At 37.9% G+C, this 23,603-nt stretch overlaps 1 protein-coding gene across 4 annotated transcripts; it reads left to right on the top strand.

Moving 5' to 3' along the window:
- The first annotated feature begins 18,339 nt into the window (after positions 1-18,339).
- LOC148037995 (agglutinin-like) lies at positions 18,340-21,822 on the top strand. Of its 4 annotated transcripts, none has more exons than XM_087667811.1 (4): positions 18,340-18,586; positions 18,775-19,127; positions 19,937-21,067; positions 21,318-21,822. In XM_087667811.1, exons 3-4 carry the CDS (start codon positions 20,843-20,845, stop codon positions 21,570-21,572), a joined length of 480 nt encoding a protein of 159 aa, XP_087523937.1. In that variant the 5' UTR covers positions 18,340-18,586; positions 18,775-19,127; positions 19,937-20,842; the 3' UTR covers positions 21,573-21,822. The 4 variants fall into 4 exon arrangements, with proteins under 4 accessions (XP_087523937.1, XP_087523931.1, XP_087523921.1 ...); XM_087667805.1 differs by having other exon boundaries at positions 18,775-19,181; XM_087667795.1 differs by having other exon boundaries at positions 18,772-21,067.
- Positions 21,823-23,603: the final 1,781 nt, after the last annotated feature.

The raw sequence follows: 23,603 nt of genomic DNA, 5'->3' as shown, positions 1-23,603 counted from the left end.
AGAGAGAGAGAGCGTGCACAAAGTTGTTACCCTTAGAAGTTAATGTTAATGTTATAAATACAACTATAATATAATATTTAAATTCTCATGATTAATTTTAGTTTACCAAGCCTTTCTTGTATACCCATGATAGCTACCCATGTGGTCTAGGAATGGGGCCTGAATGAAAGTTAAACATAGAAATAAAATAAATAAAATACTAAATATTAGTAAAGTAAAAATACGATTGATCTAGTCACCTTAGTCGAGTATGTGGGCTAGGTGTAGGGCCAGCAAGTTTGGCTAGGTGTTGTATACCCAAAGCTAGAAATTTTAGTATTGTATAAGTTGCAGCAAAGGCACATTCACTTTCTACAAGCTCGAGTACTAGCACAAGAGACACATGCTATGGTTGCACAATAATCTCTTTATCACTTGGCATTTCTAGAAAAGACATATGTTGTAAATGTGATTATAAGAAAATAAGCTCGAATGCTTGCATGGGAATGGAGGGGATAATGGTTGGCATGGAGCATTGTGGAATTGTAATATCTTGTGTTTTGTCCACGCATGTGTCTCTTTGGGTGTGAAGGGGGGGACTCGTGGATGAAATTAAAACAAATGTTGAATAATCTTTACAAAATCCTTTCCTTTCTCTCGTCAACTGGAGCCCCCTCAAATTGCAATTGAAATATATGTTCCTCGTCGTTTTCATTTTTCTTATCCTCATCACCACCGTGATAGTCATCATCACCTTTGTCCTTACCTTCTTGAAACCATCATTATCAACTTGAATTGAGAAATAGAGAATTGTGATAAACATCATCTTTATCTTATCCTCATTGTACCTTTAATTCCCTATTACATAAAAGTAGGGCAGCTGCAACAATGACTGCAGTTTATGGAGCAGCCTTGGAAAACTCCACCATGCTACAACCGTTCATTAGCATAGTCGATCTCCTCTACCACCGTTACCCTGCTCAGTAACACATACCACTCCATCCAAATCTATAGACCCCTCTATAACCACTCCTCTCTCGATAGCTTTTGGCTCAGCTTTTATTATTGCGATTAGTCCAACAACCTGACTTGCTCAGGTCACAGTAGCAGACTGATATCTATTCATGGTGTCATCCTTCTTTGTGGACATTGTAATTAGAAATGCTACTTGGTATTATATGTAAACTTAGCTTTTTAGCAACATAGCCGAGTTTAAAGAAGCAAAGATAAAGCTACAAGAGTGCCAATGAGTTTGAAGGAAACTATCATTATTTGGAGGAGGAGTTGCCTTGTATTCATGGAAGAGTGGAGCACTTAGAGAGCATCCAAATTTGAAATGCAAGAACAGGCACGTGAGAGACCAGAGAAGACAACCCTTGAGACTCAAGCCTAGAAGAGAGAATCAACTTCAAGCCTTAACACCTATAGTCCATAACATTTATTTTGAGAGCATGTTAGACCATTAATCTTTTACTACAAGAGTCAAATCATTTTTATCTTTTATCATAAAAATGTTAAAATATGTGTTCTTCTATCATACATAAGATTGGAATGATTGTAATGTACTCATCATAATAAGGGTGATATTGAAGCTCTATAATGCCTATGATGGTTCATCTTGCCTTCTTTGGAAAAGTGGAAATGTTTACATTACTCCATATGATGACAAAGTACATGTGAGAGTTTTGTTTTGTTGTGATGGAATATGGTGCACATTTTTTTCAAATTATAAAGGTCAATGCTAAGGTATGAAGAAAATTTGGTGCCTTGAGACTTCATGTGGAACAATCTTTTGATCATACAATGAATAGTCCTTTCCTTGAGATGCATACAATGCTCTATACCTCATGTGGAAAATGTGATATATATCATGTGGTGATGTCTAGCTACTAGTTGGCTTAGTGAGTTGTTGCCATGTCCAAAATTCCTTTTGGTTAAACTCTTAAAAAAGAGAAAGATTAGTATCTTGAATTAAGAGAGTGATGACTCTTTACTTGAGGGATTGATTGCATGAAGAATATTGTGAGAATCAAGAACAACCTACTAGTTCTAGGTGTTTTGACTTGAGAATGTTCTTACATGCTTACAAAACCTAAGAAAAGGAAGATATCATCTAGAGTTTGAGTTGAGTCTAATAACATTAGATTTGGTGATAGAAGGATCCTCATTGGATAGAAAGATTTAAGACTACTTCTTGGAGGAGAGTTCAATTGTGTATGTTTGTGGCTTAGGGTTGTAGTACTTGTCAGATATCCTCACAACTTGAAAAGGGATTTTGAGGGAGGTGAGATGTCTGTAAGAGTACTCCACCATTGGGCAAAGGGAAATTAAGGCATAGGAAAGTTGCTTCTTTGTAGTTTGATATGAAGATTGTTTCCCCTTGAGCATGTAGTTGATGTTGCTAGTTTTATCACGTAAGTCTATCAACCCCCAAGTTGATGTTGAGTGGATGAGAGAGCTGCTATAGGTCAAGCAACACTCGAGTTTTTAGCATAGTTGCAAATCTTTTGGGTAAGTTGCATGTTTCTCCCAAGGAGATTTCCTAAAAAATCATGAAAAAACTACTCATTTTCAAAAAGTGGGTTCAATGTTAACATGTGCTTTTTAAAAAAATCCCAAATCTAGTCGTTTTTAAATTATACTTCTTTAGTGATAAATATTGTTAGTAAATTGGATATTTTTAAGTAGTTTATATTCACACTAGTACATGGTTAACTATCAAGAGTTTTATCCATCACAAAACTATGCATTTTGTTTATCTTCACCTTAGTTTTAAACAAATTTTGATCTTAAAGCTGTCAACTATTTTGACCCCTTAAATAACTCTTTAGATATCCAATGGAGTTTCTACACTTGATATTTGGGATAATATTAATATATATTCTAAGATGTACATATTGATATATTAATACTTAGTAGTATTGCCTAACGAAAACAAGTATTGTATACTAAGTTTTTTGCATCTCAATGAGATACTGACTTTAAGATGCCATATGTGAAGTGAATGTAGTAATTTTTCAATAAGATATTAACTTACACTTATGAAAGTAAGTGCTACATAAGAATTTACCACATACTCTTTACATGAGAACTTGATTCTAGACCATCAACACATTTATTTGATTTCATAAATAGGAATACCTCATACTGGAGGACCCTCTAAATGGAAGTTATGTGGAATAATTGTCAAATGATTTAGGAAGCTTTTGGGCACAAGATCCAAACTTGGTCTAGTTTATCAAATCATATCACAAGATGAAACTTGCTCTACTTTTTCAAATCTCAATGCAAAAGTAGGCATCAATATTGCAAATCCAACAAAATTAATCGAGTTGATTAAAAAGGGTTGCAATATTAAGGAGCTACAATGAACAATAAATAAAGGATTCAAATTTAATAAAATTCATCAAGATAGATTGTAAGAATTGTATTAAATAATCTATATTTTCCAAGGAAAATTTCTCATATTGTGTAACTTTTCACTAAGTAATAGGGTTAAAGCTACATGGCTTATAATCATGTTGTGCACTATTTAAACATATGTTACAAATATATAAACTCATAAACATGACGACCTACAATTTATAGAAAATATATGATTTCCAAATCTATGTAGGCTTGTTATAAGTTATACATCTATAAAGTACCTTTTATCACATCCTTATAATTCCTTATGTAAGGATTTTCAAAGGAATGTGGGGAATGCTCTATATTCCCTATTATAAGATGTAGGGAACGTAGGGACTTTCAAAGGAATGTAGGGAATGCTCTATATTCCCTATTATAAGATGTAGGGAATGCAATTTCCTAGTTATAGATGGGGAATATGTACTTGTCTACATAGGAAATATTGGAGAATTTCCTATATCTCACCAAATTGCCTATGTGGGGAATGATTGAAAGTTCCTTGTGATCATGTGGATATAAGTGTCTGCTAGTTCGTAAAATAACTATATATATTGGTCGCCCTGCGTACAGATATTTATGTTAAAAGGTCTAATAGCTATAACTACTTTTTTAATGCTGTTTGGAAAGCAGATCACCTTGCAATATTCACAAGAGCAGGTCCACCAAGTGAGAGGATTCTATGGAAGCACAGGCCCATACACCGCCCTCACCTCCATGAAGTTCGAGACTAATCTTGGCACCTACGGTCCCTTTGGGGACCAGGACGGAGTCTCATTTACCTCTGGTAGTCGAGACACAAATATTGTGGGCATCTTTGGTAGGTCGAGAGCGGCCCTCAACAGCATGGGTGTTTACACGAGACAACTCTCCATCCCCCACAACTAATAGCGATGAAGTTATACAACAATGTGGAGTGGTCGCCTCTACTGCTAATATTGTGGGCATCTTTGGTAGGTTGGGAGCGGCCCTCGACAGCATGGGTGTTTACACAAGACAACTCTCCATCCCCCACAACTAATAGCAATGAAGTTATACAACAATGTGGAGTGGTCACCTCTACTGCTAATGATTCAATTGCAAGGTATTGATACAACAAAAAGTATGCTAGTAGGTGCACTCCTTCATCCTACATGGCACTGACTTGCCTTGCACTAGTTGTAGCAAGTCAACATCATTCCATGTATGAGTTCATACCACCACCATCACTAGGATCACATTTTAGGCACACTCCATGATGTTGAATCTCATTGCCCACAAAAATATAGTTGCCCTTTTCTTATTTCTCTCTCACATTGTCTCCAAATGGCGTGAGTTATTGATAATTTTTTAGGAGCATGAATAGAAGAACTTATTGAAATCGCTAGAAGCATCCTTGATGTATATTGGCAACAACAAGGATTTCTGTATGGTGGTCCAATACGACTATACCATGCTTGTTGCTTGTGATGCACCTTGTTCAGCTAGCATATGACTTACGTCGAAAGAAAATCATGTGCTAGCTAGTCATACATTAATTTGATTAGCAAGCATGATATTTCTTATCTTGTGCAAGAAGTCTAATACTTGGCTCTTGAGGAATTTGAAGGCACTTACAAGTTCTTGCACACTTAGTAATCCAAGGTATGGTTAGAATAGATGGAAAAGGGCATATGAAATATTAATTCACAAAAGCCTAAAAGAATGAGAACTTTCTAACCAATGGGATACTAAGAATTGTAAGGCACTAGGAATTGCACGAGAACACTTGGGAGACTCCTTAATTCATAATGTAACTAGGTGTCCCTCAACTGTTGAAGCATGTGAAAGACTCCAGAGGCTTTTGGGGGCCGCCTCCAAACACTTACATGTTAATTTTCTTAATAAGTTCTTTGAGTTTACTATGCAACCTCAACCTAGGATGACTAAGGATTTAAACAATCTTGAAATTGTAATCACACATAGTTATCTAGCATAGATAAGGACATTGAGATAGTTGTGAAGATTGTCATGCTTTTGAACAACTTGCATCAGGATACCTAAAGCACCCTTCATCAATAGAGAGAAGAGAAAGAAAAAATTATTAATCTAAGTTGAGATGACTATACGAGGGCAATTTTTTAACTACCATAAATAGACTTATACATGCACTTTTTAACTTGATCATTGTTCTAACCCACTCTCCATAGTTCTACCAAATGAGGGGAATATTTCTACAAATTGTTTCATTCAACACTTGGATTGATCCTTTCTACGGCTACTCCTCCATTGTTCCTCCTTTCAAAAGACACCATCTTGTCAATAAAAAATCTAGTCACTCGTAATAGTACATCAACACAAATGCGCATTAAAATATAAAATAGATTCACACATGAAATCACAAATGAACATCACATTCCTTTCTTTAATACTTAATCATTTAACATAATCACAATGTAAGTTTATATAATTGACAACCGATATATAAGAGTCATGCATGGTACATATAGGAGTCGCAATAATACTATAATTATCTAGGATTCCACTGGCATTGTGATATTACTCATTGCAATTATTGGATTTACCAATTGTGGTGGCATAGTTGTCTTCATGTGTGATGGCATTAGCATGATTTGTGTGTAATCGACCATGACCATCCTCTAGCTCTCTTGTGCCATCATTACCATAATCATCTCTCTATGCTTGTAAATGCACGATATATCTTTCTAAAACATATATAGAGATATATGGATCTCATGCTACCGTCTATTATCCCTCATAATTGATTGTTGCAAGAGAATCTATTGTAGCGTACATAATATCTACATTCCATGGTTGTAAATGTGTCATACATCTCTCTAAAACATAGCAAGATATGGATGACATGCTAACATTTATTATGCAAAGGTTGAAAAGTTGGATGTTAAGGTAGAAGAGAAGGGTTGAGCAAAAACCCAAATACCATACAAAGAAGAATACAAGAGGAGATGCATTTGGTGAGACAGTTTATAGTATGAAAAGCGAGAATGTACAGCCTACTGTGAAGCGAAAGTAAAAAGGTTAGTCTTTTGGAAAGATGGCAAAATACATGCAACAGAAATTGGTCTTCCAATAGAGTCAAATTTTGGAAATGGTGGCATGTAGAAGAGGTTGGAAGAGATGGCAGCAAGGAAAACATTGAAGACTATATAGGAAACCAAAATGGGTTGAATTTTTAAGTGCATGATTTGGGTTCTCATATACCAAAATGTCTCTACCTATGGGTAGATTGTAGCAAAGCTCTCAACTATCTTTTTAAAGGACTTCTTTAAACATTAAGGGCCAAATGGGCAATCATTGTGATCGAAGTTAAGATATAAAGTAACTTTTTCAAAGTACTATGGGTACATTTCATCTCCTTCTGATCTTGAGGAGTGGATTTTCAAGCTAGATTCTTAGTTTTGCATTTTTCCAAGGAGTGATGACCACAAAATACACCTTGTCACCATATATTTGGAGGGATTTTCTCATACACGATGGTAATATATCAAAAGGAAAAGTCAACAGCTTGTGGATTCAGGGAAAGAATTTAAGATTCTCATGGCATGGGTATTTGTCTCTCCATTGGAGAAAAGGGACTTTCCCAATATAGGTTGGAAAAAAGGGGTTTCACTATGCATGAATACCATACCTCATTCCTTAATCTCACTTTATATGTTGAGAGTATAAGTGATTATGCAAAACTTTATAAGTACATGTATGTCTTGGATCCTTATTTATCATTGGGTATTATGGCTTAAAACCCTACAACTCTCTTTAAGGCTATAGAAATTGGGGAGAGGTATACAAGTAAGTACATAAAAGAGACTACACTACTTTAGCCTACTTTTGGATAGCCAAGAACCATTTTAAAGTAGGTCCAAGTTGGAAGCACTTAGGGTAGCAACAACATGTTAGTGGGAGCTCACGAGTACTGATTTATCCACTCTTTAATATCTCTAAGCCATAAACCAATTTTACACTAGCAATCAATCATAAAATAGAAAATAGAAAATAGATAAGAGAAAAGTAAGTAAAGAGATCTTACTTCTCAAGGAAACCAAAAGTTTATTCCTATGGACCTATTTAAGAAAAGAAAAGCAAAACAATTATGTTTAACTATGGGGAAAAATATACTACTAATGACCATACCTTTAAATGTGTCTAAAGAAAAACCAAGGTTAATAGTATGTTTCTTATTGAAGATTTAGTAGATGAGGATAAGGATCTAAGTGTCATGATTCTTGCTAGAAAATTTAGATTATGATGAAAACAATGGTCGAGAATAATTTTACAATCCCTCAACTAGCTCTCTTTGGACCCAAGTGGGCATGTACTGTTTAGTTTGGGAGGAAATGAGCCTTCACATGTTGCCACTTCAATTTATTCTATCTCAATGGATGCAACGAGAGATTCTAGGAGCCCAAGGACACTTAATCAAAGAAAGAATCAGTGGGAAGAATGTTTTCATTCTAGTGGATAGTGGTGGCACATGCACTTTCATTCAAAGATCATCCATTTATCAATTGAAGTGTCTTCCCATTGATTTGTAGCAATCAGTTAAGGTTCAAGTGGCCAATGGGGATGAGGAGATCAACATCTAAATGTGCTCAAAGGTTCACTTATGTAGAAACACTATATTAGGGAATTTGGGAATTCCCAATATAGTTAATATTTGGCCACATGGTCAAATCTTGTCCCCTTATTTGAAAGTGGATTCCATCCTAATTACTATATAGGTTGTCTTTCCAAGTCCCACTTTGAAGCATGGTTTAATATTTAACCACATGGCCAAATCTTTATACCTTATTTGAAAGTGGGACTTGGGAGATTCCCAAATTCTCTAATATGGTGTTTAGAGTAAAAATGATGAAATTATGGTAACTTGATAGCTCTAGATATGGATCTTATTGATGTTGTCTTAGGATTTGATTAGCTAAACTAGTTATGTAAGATAACCATCGATTTATCTTAGCTGTGCATGGAGATTTTGAGTCATGGATAGCTTGTACACCTAGAGAGGGCTCAAAGCAGACCAAGTTTCCAGCTTATCACAATAAAGCAACTAAAAAAAAAGTTTAGAAAGTGGTCCCAACAAGGGATGAATCTCTTAAATCTATATTAGAGGAGTACAAAGATTTGTTCCAAGTGTTTGGAATTGTTCCTCCAAAGAGAGCAATGGATCGTCCTATTGATTTGAAGCTCAAATTAAAGACTATCAACAAATCTTCTTATAGTCTTTCACAATGTGAAATGGGAGAAGTAGCCAAATAAATCAAGGAATTTTTGGACATGGTTTTCATTGGATCTACTTCATCACCATATGCCTCTTTAGTATTATCGATTAAGAAGAAGGTTGGTACTTTCCCCATGTGTATAGAATACAAGGATTTCAATAAGGCTACCATCAAGAACATGTATCCTATTCCAAGGGTTGATAAGTTTTTGGATGAGCTTAAGGACACTAAATACTTCACTAAGATAAAGGTTAGGATGAGAGAGGTTGATGAGATAAAGGTTGCTTTTTGAACTAATAGCCTGGGGCTTTATCAATTTCTTGTTATGCTGTTTGGATTGGAAAAGCTCCATAAACACTAACCTAAAGAAAGTGCAATGTGGAAAATATTGTCCAACACCTATCAATATCAATTCCCTTTGCAGATTTTTAGGTTTATCCTATTTCTACCATAGATTTATAGGTACTATATGATTATTGCAATCTTTGACCAACATGCTTTAAAAAATGAGCTTTTTTTTGGAATACCATAGCTACCTATACCTTTAATCAATTGAAGGAATTGATTACTTTAGCTCTTATATTGGATTACCTTAATCTTTTAAAGGAATTCAATAGCCTCAATTTTCAACATCTCAAACAACAAGCCAATTTATAGAGCGGGATTCAAATTTCATGGGTTACCTCAAGTCATCATCCATGATCAAGACTTTAAGTTTATCAGTGACATTTTGTAAGAAGTTTTTACTTCTATGGAGACTAAATTGGCTATGTCCATACCATATCATACTCAAACTGATGCATGAATGGAGTTGGTTGATAAATGGCTTGAGACTTATCTTGGGTACTATTGTAATGATATGTAGCATGCATAGGATGCTTAGCTTTATTTGGTTGAGTTTTCTTACAAATAACACTACACATGCAAGTATTGGGGTTTTCTATTTTCAAGGTTTTTATGGTTACAAAGTGCCTCTTCCTACATTTGTGGTAATGACAAAATCAACCCTCACGGAATGGCAGAATCAGAAAGAATGCAATACCTACTTCAATAACAAAAAGTAAATCTTAAGAAATCTCAAGAGCAAACAAAAATTTATGCTAATGAAAGAAGGAGTTCTATGGAGTTTCAAGAAGTTGAGTTGACACTCCTAAGAGTACTTAACACTAGTCTTGTCATTTGCCATAAGTCACTTTAGTACTCAAGTTCTCTCTCACTACATTTGAAATAACATGTGCATATGATACCAAAATTGCATAACACTTTACTAATTTTGTCAAATATTAGTAAAATAAAAGATTTGGCACAAGTTGAAGGTGGAAATTTAATTTCTATCAAAATTGTATTTTCAAAAGTGTATTAAAAATTATCAAGAGGCACTTACCTATAGTCTTTAAAGCTACTTTTTTCCCCCATGTTTTAAACCCCTAGGCCCTTTTTCCACCCCCTCAAAAGCTTTTTCCCTATAGCTTTTTTGTTGTTGTAAGTTCTCCCTAAAAGGGCCTTATTTCCCCTCCCCCATATCTCAAATCCCCCCTAAGGGCCCCCCCTTAGCCCTTTCCTTTCTCCATGCAAAATACCCTTGGGGCTTTGTTTTTTTTGTTTTCACTCGTAAAATGAAAAAGAGTGTTGAGGGTCTTTTTAACACCTCCCTTTCCCACTCAAAAACCCTCATAAGGGATTCCACATTTTTATTTTATTTTATTCCTTGTTTGTGCGAGTTTTACAAGGCCATTAAGCCCCTCCTATGGCTTTAATGGGTCTTATCCGCAAAAGATTGTGAATCACCCCCTTCCGAATTCCCTACTTCAAGGAGGAAGCCTTCTAAAACTACTTTCGATGGATGGTGCAAGTTATTGCAAAAGGGAGCCATGGTGGAATTTCAAAAGGAATTGTAAAGCTACTTCCACGACAGAAAGACTACATCTACGATGCCGCCTAACAAAGTCCAAGGTGTAGCTGCGGGAAGGTCATCTCCCGGTATCCATGTGGATATCTCACCCCCAAAACCAGGTTTTTTCTCTTGGATTTAATTCGGTTTTAAGTCGATCATGCAAAGGAAAAATGTTAAGGATAGGATATATTTGTTCGAGTTATTTGTAACGAAGGAATTTAGCTTAGGAATGACAATGTATAGAACTTAGCTTTCTTCAAATTGCATCAAGCATTATAAATTACGAGAAAGATTATCCATTTACTATAGTATTATATTTTAGTTAAATCCTAAGGTGTAGAAATTATATCTTGCACCATTAGTCTTATTCCTTTCGCAACGAATCATGGTAAATGGCTAAATTCATGAAAGGTTTCTTTCGATGCTCAAATTACTAGGGAGTTATCTTTGCTAGTTGCACATCTTAGCAAGGAAATTGTTGTTATTTGGCATAAGTTCATCTTTAAGGAAAATGGAAGTTAAATGTTAGGAATTAATAAGTATAAAAATTAGATATACGAACTCATTTGGAAAGAAAATGTAATGGGGGATTGCTGGATGACACTCTATTAACACTTTTCCCTTGCTATTTGAGGACTTGGGGACTAATAAAGTGTGTATACACCAATTTCACAGCTAGGCCTTTTTGTCCCAAGGAGTATTGTCGCTCTTTGTATCACCTTCGCATTATGCTATATGCCAAATTAAATTGTATTGATTGGGAAAGTCAATTGTCACAAGGATAGTAAAACCGTGACAAGACGATTAATATTACCTTCCAAAAGATAACTGAACCAATCTAAACATAGAAACATTCATATCCTAAACACTTGACTACTTTCCTTACTGTAGGGACAATAAATTCATAAAGATAAGAAACTAGGGTTTGTCCCTAAGGTTCTTAAAAGAAGAAACCCTAGGCCTGACATACGTCAGCTTAAAGAATCTAAACAGATTATTCCATCGCAGGACTTGCGCAACATGTATGAGATCATTTAGTCTTGTGATTGATTCACAAGGAGAAAGGGAAAAAACCCTCATCAAGGACGGCAGATCCTTACGCAAGTTATCTTGCAAAAAGACGTATTTTTGGATATCCTTCTAAATAAGAAAAGTTGTAAACCGGAAACTAGCATATCTAAAGCACTTTAGGGTTAACCAAGTTGGGTATGCCCTAACACCGGAATGTAAAAGGATCTTGCCAATTTACAAGACACCTTGGGAACGAGTGCTGATACACTCAAAAAGGAAAGAACACTTCCTTAGCAGTTTGCCATACAACTGGGTTGATTAATGGAAATGTTTGTGCTTGCTAGAGATTTTAGGGATCTGTTTGAATTATGAATTACAAATTAAATGAGTACCTATACTTCAGGTTAAAAGGCCTGAAGGGAGAGGCAGCTTCAGTTACCCCCGAGACTGCCTGCCTGACCCTAACCAAGGGGGTTGTTGACCGCACCGGGAACGTGGACCGAACTCGCCGCGAGAGGTCTCTCCGTTAAGCTCTACTTGGAGTAGGAGGATGCTTGGGTGCCAGGGGGGGCTCTGGCCGTAAATCCCTCGCCTTCCGCGTCCTGCACAAGAGGCTAACATGACTCGGGATTGGATCTCGAGGCCCGCATACTAGTTGACGGGCGGAAGCTTGGAGTAGTGATCCCTGGAGATTACTGGTTAGCCTTCGGGCAGATTATGGACAAGCCTATGGGCAGAACTCCTTGTATTTCAAAGATAAAATGATGAAATGTTAAAAGAATGTGCTTGATGTTGTTTTTCTATGTCCCGTGATAAGATTACGTGAAGGAACCAGTGCTTAACAAGGTTAATTAAAGAAGCTGATTGTTATATGTCAAATTAATGTGTTAGATAATTACATAACTAAAACAAACCGAGGAAAGTGCAGAGGATGGGCCATGGGTCCGTCCTACTGTTGGGTGGTCTCGGTTAGCCGGGAACTTTTCTCAAAAATCTCGAAGAACAGCGGAATGATGATCATCATCAAAACGAATAACGAGAAAGATGACCTAAAGTTACGTCTTACCCGATTTACGCTGTTTTAGGGGAACGGAATGGGACTATGCCTTATGGCAGAGAGATTGAGCTTTGCATCCCTCTCGTTTCCCATTCTCCTTGAATCAACTGCAGCGTGAATCCGCTTCGGACTTGGCGTTTCTACGTAAAGTAGTTCGCTCGGGTCTGACGCTAGTTGCTATTAGCTAATGACCCATCAGGAAAACCCTAATTCCGGTTGATCCTAAGTGGGAACGGCCAGGATACTTTTGCTACATGGCAGACGCGGAAAGACCTAGATTGCAAAACCCGTAACATTCCACGGGAGTGCCGGGCGGAGCTTTCTAGACATCCTTTCCGATGGACTGCTAAGACGTGTCTTGGATGATACTAGGGGACACGTTACATCAGTGGCCCAGTGATTTTTATATAATGATTATGTCTTTCCAGCAGAGGGGATTTCATTGCTTCATTTGCCCACAGTAGTTATCAGCAATGAGGTGACACATGTAGCTAGGTGTAGGAGAATCTATGCCCATGCTCATGACTATCACATAAAACTCCATTTCCAACAATAGTGATGGGGAAACTTATATTTCAGTCGATGATTTGCGGATAAATTTGTGGAATTGAGAGATAAGTGACCAGAATCTCAACATAGTGGATATAAAACCTGCGAAGATGGAGGAGTTTGACTGAGGTGATCACCTCAGCTAAATTTCATCCATCTCATTGCAGCACAGTACTTACAGTAGTTAAAAGACATTGTTTGTCTTGTAGACATGAGGCAATTTGCTTTGTGTGATAGACACACAAACTATTTGAAGAACAAGGAGCAAGAGCTATCTTTATAGAGATCATTGCTTCTATTTTTTATCTTAAGTTCTCAAGAGGTGGTCAGTACATCCTAAGCAAGGACGATATGACTCTCAAGCTTTGGGGCGTAAACATGGAATCTATACTTATTATAACCTTTATAGTGCATGAACACCTACTTCCACAGTTGGTTGATCTTTATGGAAATGATTCAATATTTGATAAGTTTGAGTGTTGCTTGAGTGGAGATGGCTTTAGAGCAGCTACAGGTTCTTATAGTAATATATCTTAAGTGTTTGGGATTAAGGCTCGGAGTGAGGATGCCACAACTCTGTAGGCTACTAAGACTCCAAGCAGGAGGTTTACATAGAGCATGCTTTCTAGCTGGCTATCCTCGTCGTGGAAATCGGATACTCATGCGACATTTGGAGCAATGATGGTGACTTCATCAAGAGCACAAATGAAGGCGCATGAAAAAAAACTACACTACACGTGGCATGATGTTGAAAAGGAAGGAAACCCCTTATAAGAAATGCCGGGATGAAGCAGATAAAGAAGAGGAAGAGGAGAATTATTGCAGTAAGAAGGACGACGATGAAGAACATGAGGAGTATGGAGAATGGTAGGATGAGGAAGAAGATTATGCTATAGATTGAGATGCTTTTGTCAAAGCTTCAACAACATGAGAATGGATTAGAAGGATGATGATGGCGGCATTGTTACTTTTTGAAAGCAATGTCTTAAAAAAAGGTTGGTGGATAGCTTTAAGATATTTGAAGATTTTAGCCTTAAAGGCAATTCATAAGGCTTTTTAGAGGATTGCCTTAACATTATGGCTTTTTGCCTTAAAATAAAGTGAATGTATTAAAAAGCCTTAGGCTATATGAAAAGCAAAAAGCAAACTCAACGTATGGGTATGTGAAAAACCTATATAAGGAAGATGTAAGAGGTATTGTGGTATCCTACTCTTGTAGAAGCTTCTTGAAGAGGCTTCTCAAATCTTCGAAGAGGCTTCTTGAATCTTAATAAGAGATCTTTGCCTTAGTCTACTTCTTCTTGAAAATTTTCTTGCATAGTGCTCTTGCGACAAGCGATTCTTGTGAAGGAGGGCTTCCATCTTGCAAACTGTCCCTGCGATGAGCGACTTTCACAAACTCTTGATGTATTCCGAGCGACAATGTGCTTTGTTCTCTACTATTGCGCATCATGTGGAATATCAACATGCTATTACTTTTTGTGGGAGAGAATAGCATGTAAAAGAGAAACTCAGGAGTAGTCATCTCAATCTTTGAGCTTTAGGTATACTAGATGATGACTGACTGCAAGTAGAACGGTGGAATTGAATGTTTGAGTCGTGCTATTAGAAATAGGGGGTGATGTTTCATTGGACTGGCCTGCCCAGTGTCCAAGAATGTGTGTGCCTTTCATGACTGGATCTTCTGGAGAATAGATCCATCTTCTGGTGAATATTTAGGTTCACATATAAAGCCATAAAGGCTAAGATTTTATGATAATGCTTTACTAAGTTAGCTTTTATACATTAGTCTGCAAAGTTAAATTTTCATTGCAATTGTCCCAAGTCTAGTTAAACTAACCATGCATGAGTTTGTTCAAACTATGAGTACTATACAAGAATATTTTGTTTTATTAATGGTTCTGACTAGTTTTCTTGTATAGAAAAGTTTTCCTATATCTATAGTTCCATCTAGTTTTCTCATCTAGGAATATTCTACTAGATCATCAACTACAATTTAAAAATATTCCTATATAGAAGTATTTTACTATATCACTAACTTGTAAAGTGTTCCACTTTTACTAGCTGAGACTTTTCCTAGATATTTTGATAAGTATATAGAAAATATCTCTTTTTTCACTATATGGGAAAGTGCCTAAAGTTCCTTATGTATAGATAGATTGCTCTTGATCTATGGCATTCCATATAACAACTATAGATAGATTTCTCCAACTCTTGTTGCCAATGTAGAATTCCCTATCAATTCCCTAGCTAAGAATATACATGAGTACAAAAAGTAAATGATAGGGAAAATGGAACTTTTCTAGTTTAAAAAAATTCCTACATAGAGAAAATTTCCTATGTAAGATTCCTACATGAGGAAGGACACCTTTTGCAGATTTTTACAAGAAATAATACCCAAAATATCAAAAATAGGCTAAAATTGTTCAAAAATCCCGTATTTCTGAAACCATCCATACTATGGACATTGACACTAATGACTAATATGACATTGACTCTCTAGATTAATAAGAAATACAAATGATAATGCACTCCAGGGTTTTTCACACTATGTCCGCGTAGCAGCACGACATCATTTTCTTATTAAGGGTTAGGAATGGTTCATGGATAAGGGAAATTCCCTTGGGGCCTCCACAAAGGAAGATCTTGTTGAAAATCCATGGTGATCATGAGCTTGTTGAAAAATAGAACCCATGATGTGCACTAAGGGAATGCAAAGAGATAAACTAGGAATGACTATTTTTATTCTATGTTTATTCCCATCAATAAAGCAAGGGTCTCCAATAGAGGAGTTTTGAATTGAAGACCATTGTGTGTTGAATAATCTTCTCATATCATACTCACAAGATGTTCACGTTGGTTTTAATTGGTTCCATCTCACTAAAGATCATACTCCTTGTGACTCAAAATGGGCTCCCTCTACTGTACTAGTAGCTCTTCAAGTAATGCTACTATGAATAAGCTACGTCTCATTTGTTGAAAGCTATAACTCTTAATATTTCGATTTGTAGGTGTTCATCAAACCATTATTTTGTTACTAAAAATCACAATAATGCTACCCAATTGTGGTAAGGATCATGCATAAATTTCATGCCAGATCTTTCCCAACACTCTTAGCATTCTTGATCTAGTATTCATATTGGTAGAAATAATGCCATCTTACTACCATTATATGGTCCTATCTATGTTATCTATGATGTTGGTTATTCATTGCCACTACTTCTCCTTCCTACTCAAGAAGGAAGGGTTAGTCTGTGCAATTGAAGTGGTTTTCATATGAACTAAAGCAAACTCTCAAATTAATCATGATGTGATTAAGTAATGCTATCGTGTAGCAAGGAAGCCTTTACATTAGCTTTAGCTCTCCAAACAAGCATTGAGATGTGCTACTCAAATACTTTTATGGATGCTCAATATTAATGTCACCTATGTTGCTAAATAGAGCTCCATAAAAGCAAGTTGCCTCTTACATTCTTCTTGGTTATCTCAAATTAGCATTTATGTCTTCCAAGGGTGAAGGATGAACTACCAAGTTCACATTATGCACATTCTACACATGGAGAACAAGGATTAAGCTAATCCTTGTGAAGAAAGAACTTTGAAATATTGCAAATGGAAAAGAGCAAAAGCCATGAGAAGCACATCAAGTAGTTGCATGGAAAGTTAGAGATGAAAAAGCTGAATTGATAATCAAAATGGAGTTGCATGATACATATATCCATCATGTTGATCATTGTTGTCCTAGACAAAAGATACAATGGTCAACAACTTGTTTGGAGCCCAATCAAAAGTTCCAATATTTAATTGCTCATGGAGCATTTTAGACGAGAAATGAAACTTGACTAACATCTTGCATCTTGTCTTAATAATACCAAAGGCTTTTTAACCCAACTTGTAGATTTTGGATTGAAAGTGGAAGAAGACATTACCACAAAATCTCACTATCACATGCCATCCCAACAAGGAATCTATGTTATACATCCCATTGAATGAAAATTGGCTCAAGTTTCTTACACACACAAAAACATAAAAATGCCAAGGACAACACAACAATAATAGCCCATTAGCTTATCCCTATTTTCTTAGACAAGTTGTCTCGAAGGTGCGCATCATTTAAGTACATGAGGAAGGACTTAGTGCTACATTGCCTTCTTGAGTGAACAAGTTGTTGAGCTTTCCTAATAAAAGGGAAACACTTTTTAATGATTGATTTTTTATGCGTTATCTACCAAAGATCATATTACAATGAACCTTGTGCAACTTGACACCTAGGGAAGCTAATTGTATGTGCCAAACTAGCATGATAGTAGAGATTTCTTGATTAAGTAAATACAATTAGGTGCATGGGGGAAGACCGGGTGGAGGGAGGCCAAAAGGATCCCATCCTAAGGATGCACTAGGTGGAAAGTGGGTTTGCAACATTGCATTGATTTTCGTATAATCTTATATTTGCCATCCAAAACACTTGTAAAGAAGCCATGTTTTTTTTCGAGAAGCACTGCTATTGGGTCTTCTGTCCCATTAGCTCAAGATAAGCAATACTATTGACTTATATTGCTAAGAAAATAGCAATGTAAGAAAATATTACACTTTGCCTTAAGAGAGGCTATGAGAAGACCCTAGTATCGACGCTCCTTCTAGAGAACCTACCAAGACAATGTTCAAGAGATTCAAAATAAGTTTATTATTGGCAAGAATAGCGGTAGTTGGGCAAAAACAAAGTTTTGAAGATTAATTAAACAGGTTGGCAAGTGGAAGCAAGTAGAAGTCGGGTTCGTTCCACGCATGTAGGAGCCCGTGCATGTGTGCTAGGTGACCAAAGTGCAGCAATTGGCAACTCGGCATGCATGGAGTTGTAGCTTGAATTCCAATTTGGTGAGTGGGCAGAGCTGTGCTAGCCAATAATTAGAAGTTAAATATGGCTCGTAATATATAATTAGTACACAGGTCAGCGCACCACAGATCTATGGAGAGGGACCTAACATTTTTAAACACCGCAATTATGCGCACAAATTAATGGCGAACATATAAAGATCTGGGTTTAATAGTAGATTGTAATTTGTGCGCACAATGAAATTGCCAACATATAAACATATGGCTTTAGTAGAGCTAGTGCGCACTACACCAACTGTCTTAAACAGAAACGTGACAGACTACAGTACCTCTGCTTGGCGCACACGACGTGTATATAAGGGCCGACCACAGCAGCATAAGAACGCGAGACATATTTAGCAGACATAGGTACATTAGCTAGCTTTATCACTTGTAGCGCCTATCGAGCAGCAGTCGTGGTAATATATCATGGGGCCGGGGACCAGATCATCATTGACGTCGCCCTTGACAATGATCATAGTAACGCTCTCACTACTACTAGTGATTAATCACGTACTTAATGTGCATGCCACCAGTAGGGATCAAGCTGAGCTCGCTGCTGCTGGCGCTTCTGCGGCTGTCGCGGACAGTCATCAGATTAGTGAGGTATGTATATATGCTAACAAATGTACGTGTAACGTGACGTGAACTTCATACAATCGTCTGCTGATCAATTCATGGCGCCGTGGAGTACTCCCATCAGCTGCAGCGATCACATCAATATCATGAGAATTCGTATTGTTTTCCGCTTCGTAATGTCAAGTTCTTTTCTGACGTTCATCTTCGTGCAGCAGAAGGCCCAGGACGTGCAGACCGTCCCCTGGTGGCTTGGCCGCAGGGGGCCGTGGGGCGGAGAGGGAGGCTATTGTTGGAATCATAGCCTGGGGGCTGTAGAGCATCAAGGAGAGGCGCCATGTGAGGAACCAAGAAAAAAGAACAGCAGTACGATAGACAAGAAGAGAGAATGATCTATATGCGAAGGAAGATGATTTTCTTGATTCATTTATCATTGGGCGATACATTCACTATTTGTAACTGGATGTTTGCATGATCTGAACAGACACGTGGCTATTCATGTCTCGATGGATTTTGGATCCATTCACACCAACACCCCCCCTTGGATCGAAAATCCATCAAAGGGGATGAGGTATTTTATTACATTGGTGTTCCTACTACAAGTGCATGATGTAGTGCCTATATGGTATGAGATTGTGCTCTCTTTTTTTTTTTTTTTGTCAAGGAGACAATTGTGCACTAGAAAGAAAAGAAGTCTATAACTTTATAGATCAGCTTATAGACCTTACATTGTTTATCCAGGCTCAAATGGAAATTGATTCATGAAAAAAATACAAAGTGAAATTTTTTTCTTGACTTTTGCTTCCACTTGTGGTTCATGACTTGCGATGTTGACATTCCAAGATTTTTTAATGAAATTCTTCACTTTGACTTGTCCTGATTGAGCTCCATCCACTTCCCCCCTCAAGTTGAAGGGAAGAATTTTCATGATATCGATAATGAAGAGTATCTGTCCATCAGTGAAAATAAGAAGCATGGCAAGATATTGAATAATTGTTGAAATAGGATCGTTCTGTTGTTGTTGCTCCCTTTGCGCTAAACTTAGAAAAGCCTTGAGATCCGCACGATCAGAATCCAAAGAAAGAACAGAATTTGAAATCATGACCTCATAAGAACCAACTAAATCCATGTGATGATGTCCCAATGCATGCCAAATTGGTTGTGTGACACTTGCCCAGGACATTTGCAATAAGGGAATAGAACTTTGTGACTTTGCTGTCTTTAGAGAGGCAATTAAACTGTTGGAAAAGGGGCTTGAACCCTTTAAAGTTGTTGCCTTTGCAGAGGGGATTGAGCCCGCCAAAATGAATGTCTTTGTTAAGGGGATTGAACCCTCTGAATTTTTCCAACTAAGAGGAGCGACCTCTTGTATTGCTGCAGGAATGACTACTTCTGCAGGCTTTGATATTGGAGAACCAACATGACGGAAACCATAAAGGCCATCGTCTTGATTGAGAGATTCCCAGAAATTTCGACATGCTACAGGAGATACTTCGTCTGCAGGCTTTTGAAGCATGCTTGAAATATTAGTGTTGATGGCAGAAATTACATGACTCACCATTACCTCTTTCTGTTGAGTAATGAACAGCGCTCCCCTCCAAACATCATGGTAAACAACAATAGCAGCAACAAGTGGGAAATTGGCATGGACATTGCATGGAGAATCTTGATCAGAGGCACGCATGGCCTTAAAAGTATGTTGTCCTTCCGCATGATGGGCTGTTGGATTATGATCCTGGTTTTCAGCAGAATGAAGCGGCTGGGAAGTAATTGTGGCATTAGCATCAACAACATGATCAAAACCATTTCCAAGATCATGAGTGGCAAGATTGTCATGGGAATTATCAGTGTCTCCATCCGCAAAGTGAGTCACTGCATCAGGATCATTGTGAGAATTAGAGGCATGGACAACACCAATAAAAGCAGCACCATCAGCAGCAACAGGGTCGCCATCATCATGAATCGTTGAGGTCCCGTCTCGATAATTGATCACTCCCAAAGAAAAGAGAAAAGTGGAAATTATGGCATCATCCTCATTGCAGGCAGCAGGAGTGCCCTGCTCTGATACCATGTTGGAATCATAGCCTGGGGGTTGTAGAGCATCAAGGAGAGGCGCCATGTGAGGAACCAAGAAAAAAGAACAGCAGTACGATAGACAAGAAGAGAGAATGATCTATATGCGAAGGAAGATGATTTTCTTGATTCATTTATCATTGGGCGATACATTCACTATTTGTAACTGGATGTTTGCATGATCTGAACAGACACGTGGCTATTCATGTCTCGATGGATTTTGGATCCATTCACACCAACAGCTATGAGTACGACGACATCGCGAGGATGTTCGCGGGTCTGGGGGTAATCGACGTGCTGGGGATAGGGAAGATTCAGCTATGGCATGCGGAGAATTACCTCCGTGGCATCCAAGTGCAGTATTGGGTCACCAATGGTCAGGGTGTCTATACGGAATGGGGGCCACTTCACGGCCTGCCCCAGGGCAAGAACGCAGTTGTGCGTACTGATTTGACGTCTTTACAATTAGCAGTAGTAGTACATACAGGACATGATACGAGTCGCTTATTTAGAATCCTTATCATCATCATCATGTGGATATAAGTGTCTGCTAGTTCGTACAATAACTATATATATTGGTCGCCCTACGTATACATATGTTTATGTTAAAAGGTCTAATAGCTATAACTACTTTATGTTAAAAGGTCTAATAGCTATAACTACTTTTTTAATGCTGTTTGGAAAGCAGATCACCTTGCAATATCCACAAGAGCAGGTCCACCAAGTGAGAGGATTCTATGGAAGCACAGGCCCATACACCGCCCTCACCTCCATGAAGTTCGAGACTAATCTTGGCACCTACGGTCCCTTTGGGGACCAGGACGGAGTCTCATTTACCTCTGGTAGTCGAGACACAAATATTGTGGGCATCTTTGGTAGGTCAGGAGCGGCCCTCGATAGCATGGGTGTTTACACAAGACAACTCTCCATCCCCCACAACTAATAACGATGAAGTTATACAACAACGTGGAGTGGTCGCCTCTACTACTAATGATTTCAATAAGTTGTAGGGTATTGATATAACAATAAGTATGCTAGTAGGTGTACTCCATCCTACATGGCACCAACTTGCCTTGCACTAGTTGTGGCAAGTCAACATCATTGCATGTATGAGTTCATACCACCACCATCACTAGGATCACATTTGAGGCACACCCCATGATGTTGTATCTCATTGCCCACAAGAATATAGTTGCCCTTTTTCTTATTTCTCTCTCACCTTGTCTCCAAATGGTGTGATTTTTTGATAATTTTTTAGGAGCATGAATAGAATAACTTATTGAAATCACTAGAAGCATCCTTGATGTATATTGGCAACAACAAGGATTTCTGTATGGTGGTCCAGTACGACTATACCATGCTTGTTGCTTGTGATGCACCTTGTTCAACTAGCACTACAACATATACATGCTATAACGACGTTTTTTTTATATATAAAAAATATCCCCGTCGGTATTAACGTCGCTAGAAAATTGTCGCTATTTGCGTCGCTATTTAGCGACGCAGATACCGACGAAAATAGCGACGGTTACAGACAATTTCCGACGCTAATACCGACGATTGGAGAATAATTTTCCGACGCTGATAGCGACGGTTGCAGAGAATAATTTTTTTTTGTGGCAGAGCTACAGATGCAGCCCTGCCACAGTTAGAGCCACATAAGGCTAAGAGAGAATTCCTGCTGTCAAAGAAGTTAGACAATTGATCCCAAATAATTACAAGACTTTGCAAACAAGTACTTTCATGACATTAATTAACAGAAATGTGCACTGCATTGATAAAGAAAATAACAGAACTTAAATTGAGAAGTGCTACTGCGACAAAGCAAATATGGAGTCATGCTACAACATAGAAGTCCAAATCATATATACTTTGCTGTTACATATGGAGGATAGAGGCCATAATGCCATACATAATACAAGATGGGGAGTAATCCTATGTAGCCTAATCTACTCTCTACGACTCATTCGCATCAGAAAACTCCTCTCGCTATAGTGGCATATCGAAGGGAGTCTGCAACAGCAAATGCATATATAATTGTGAGTACCAAATACAAACTGATATATAATGACAGATTTCTCAAATTACGAATGATATTTATTACTACTTACTGGTCCTCCGCGAGCATAGAGCTTCTCGATCAGGGCACTCAAACCATGCTTCTCCCCATATGTCACCTCTAGTGCAGTCGGGTCGCGATTTGTAAAACCTTGATGTGGCACACAAACATTGAAAAAAAACGTACTTGAGATTCATATTCGAAATACATACATCAACATGGATGTCATTAAATTAGAGTACTCTACCCTATTAATACTTACAAAATCTGCCACGAATGTTGCGTGGTCGCCGCTACCAAGGTGATGCACCGATCCTGCGTCCAAGCGTGCCTTTGCTGCGTCCTTCTGTTGCTTCCACTTGTTTGGAGTGGATGTCGCCTCATCTTGGAGATTACTCCAGTCCTCTGTATCCAGCCACTCCGGCTTCGATTTGCCCTGCTTGACTGCTTCGCGTGCATCAGACCGCCTATGCGACTGATAGTCATGCATACGCGTCATCATCCACCCTCTCAAAAATCTATCATTGCTAGAGGGCTGAGGGAACTCTCGATACAATGTATCGATTATGTACTCCTTGCTGGCATCTGGGATCTCCTTCCACTTGTCTTTAATGTTGTGCCGAAATTCTTGTTGGCACAACTCATGCATCCTAGAGATGACAGCTTTTACATTATCATTCATGTATAAATGGCCAGAGGCCTTATCTATGAGATACGAGTAACCTGCAAGATTTTGCAAACGGGTACTTTCAGGACATTAATACAAATGTGTCAAATACAATTTGAATTGATAAGTGCTACTGCGAAAATCTTCATTTGAAAATACATACTTGGAGGAGTGGGTTTCTTGTACTTCTTGTCAGCCCTGGGAGTGATCGGTGGGGTGCGTGAAGGAGTGGGAGCAGTAGACGTCTG

This window comes from Lygodium microphyllum, chromosome 3 (assembly GCF_053477565.2).
Source record: "Lygodium microphyllum isolate KBCC chromosome 3, Lygodium_microphyllum_v1.1.10, whole genome shotgun sequence".
NCBI classification, from domain to species: Eukaryota; Viridiplantae; Streptophyta; class Polypodiopsida; order Schizaeales; family Lygodiaceae; genus Lygodium; species Lygodium microphyllum.
Note: the sequence above shows the minus strand (reverse complement) of the source record. Positions and strands in the feature narration are given on the sequence as shown.

Bases quoted from the DNA above. Each gene is read 5' to 3' on its own strand.
- LOC148037995 (XM_087667811.1), top strand. From the start codon at position 20,843: ATGGATTTTGGATCCATTCACACCAACAGCTATGAGTACGACGACATC. The intron at 21,068-21,317 runs GTGCGTACTGAT...TTTGGAAAGCAG, and splicing joins CCCAGGGCAAGAACGCAGTT to ATCACCTTGCAATATCCACA.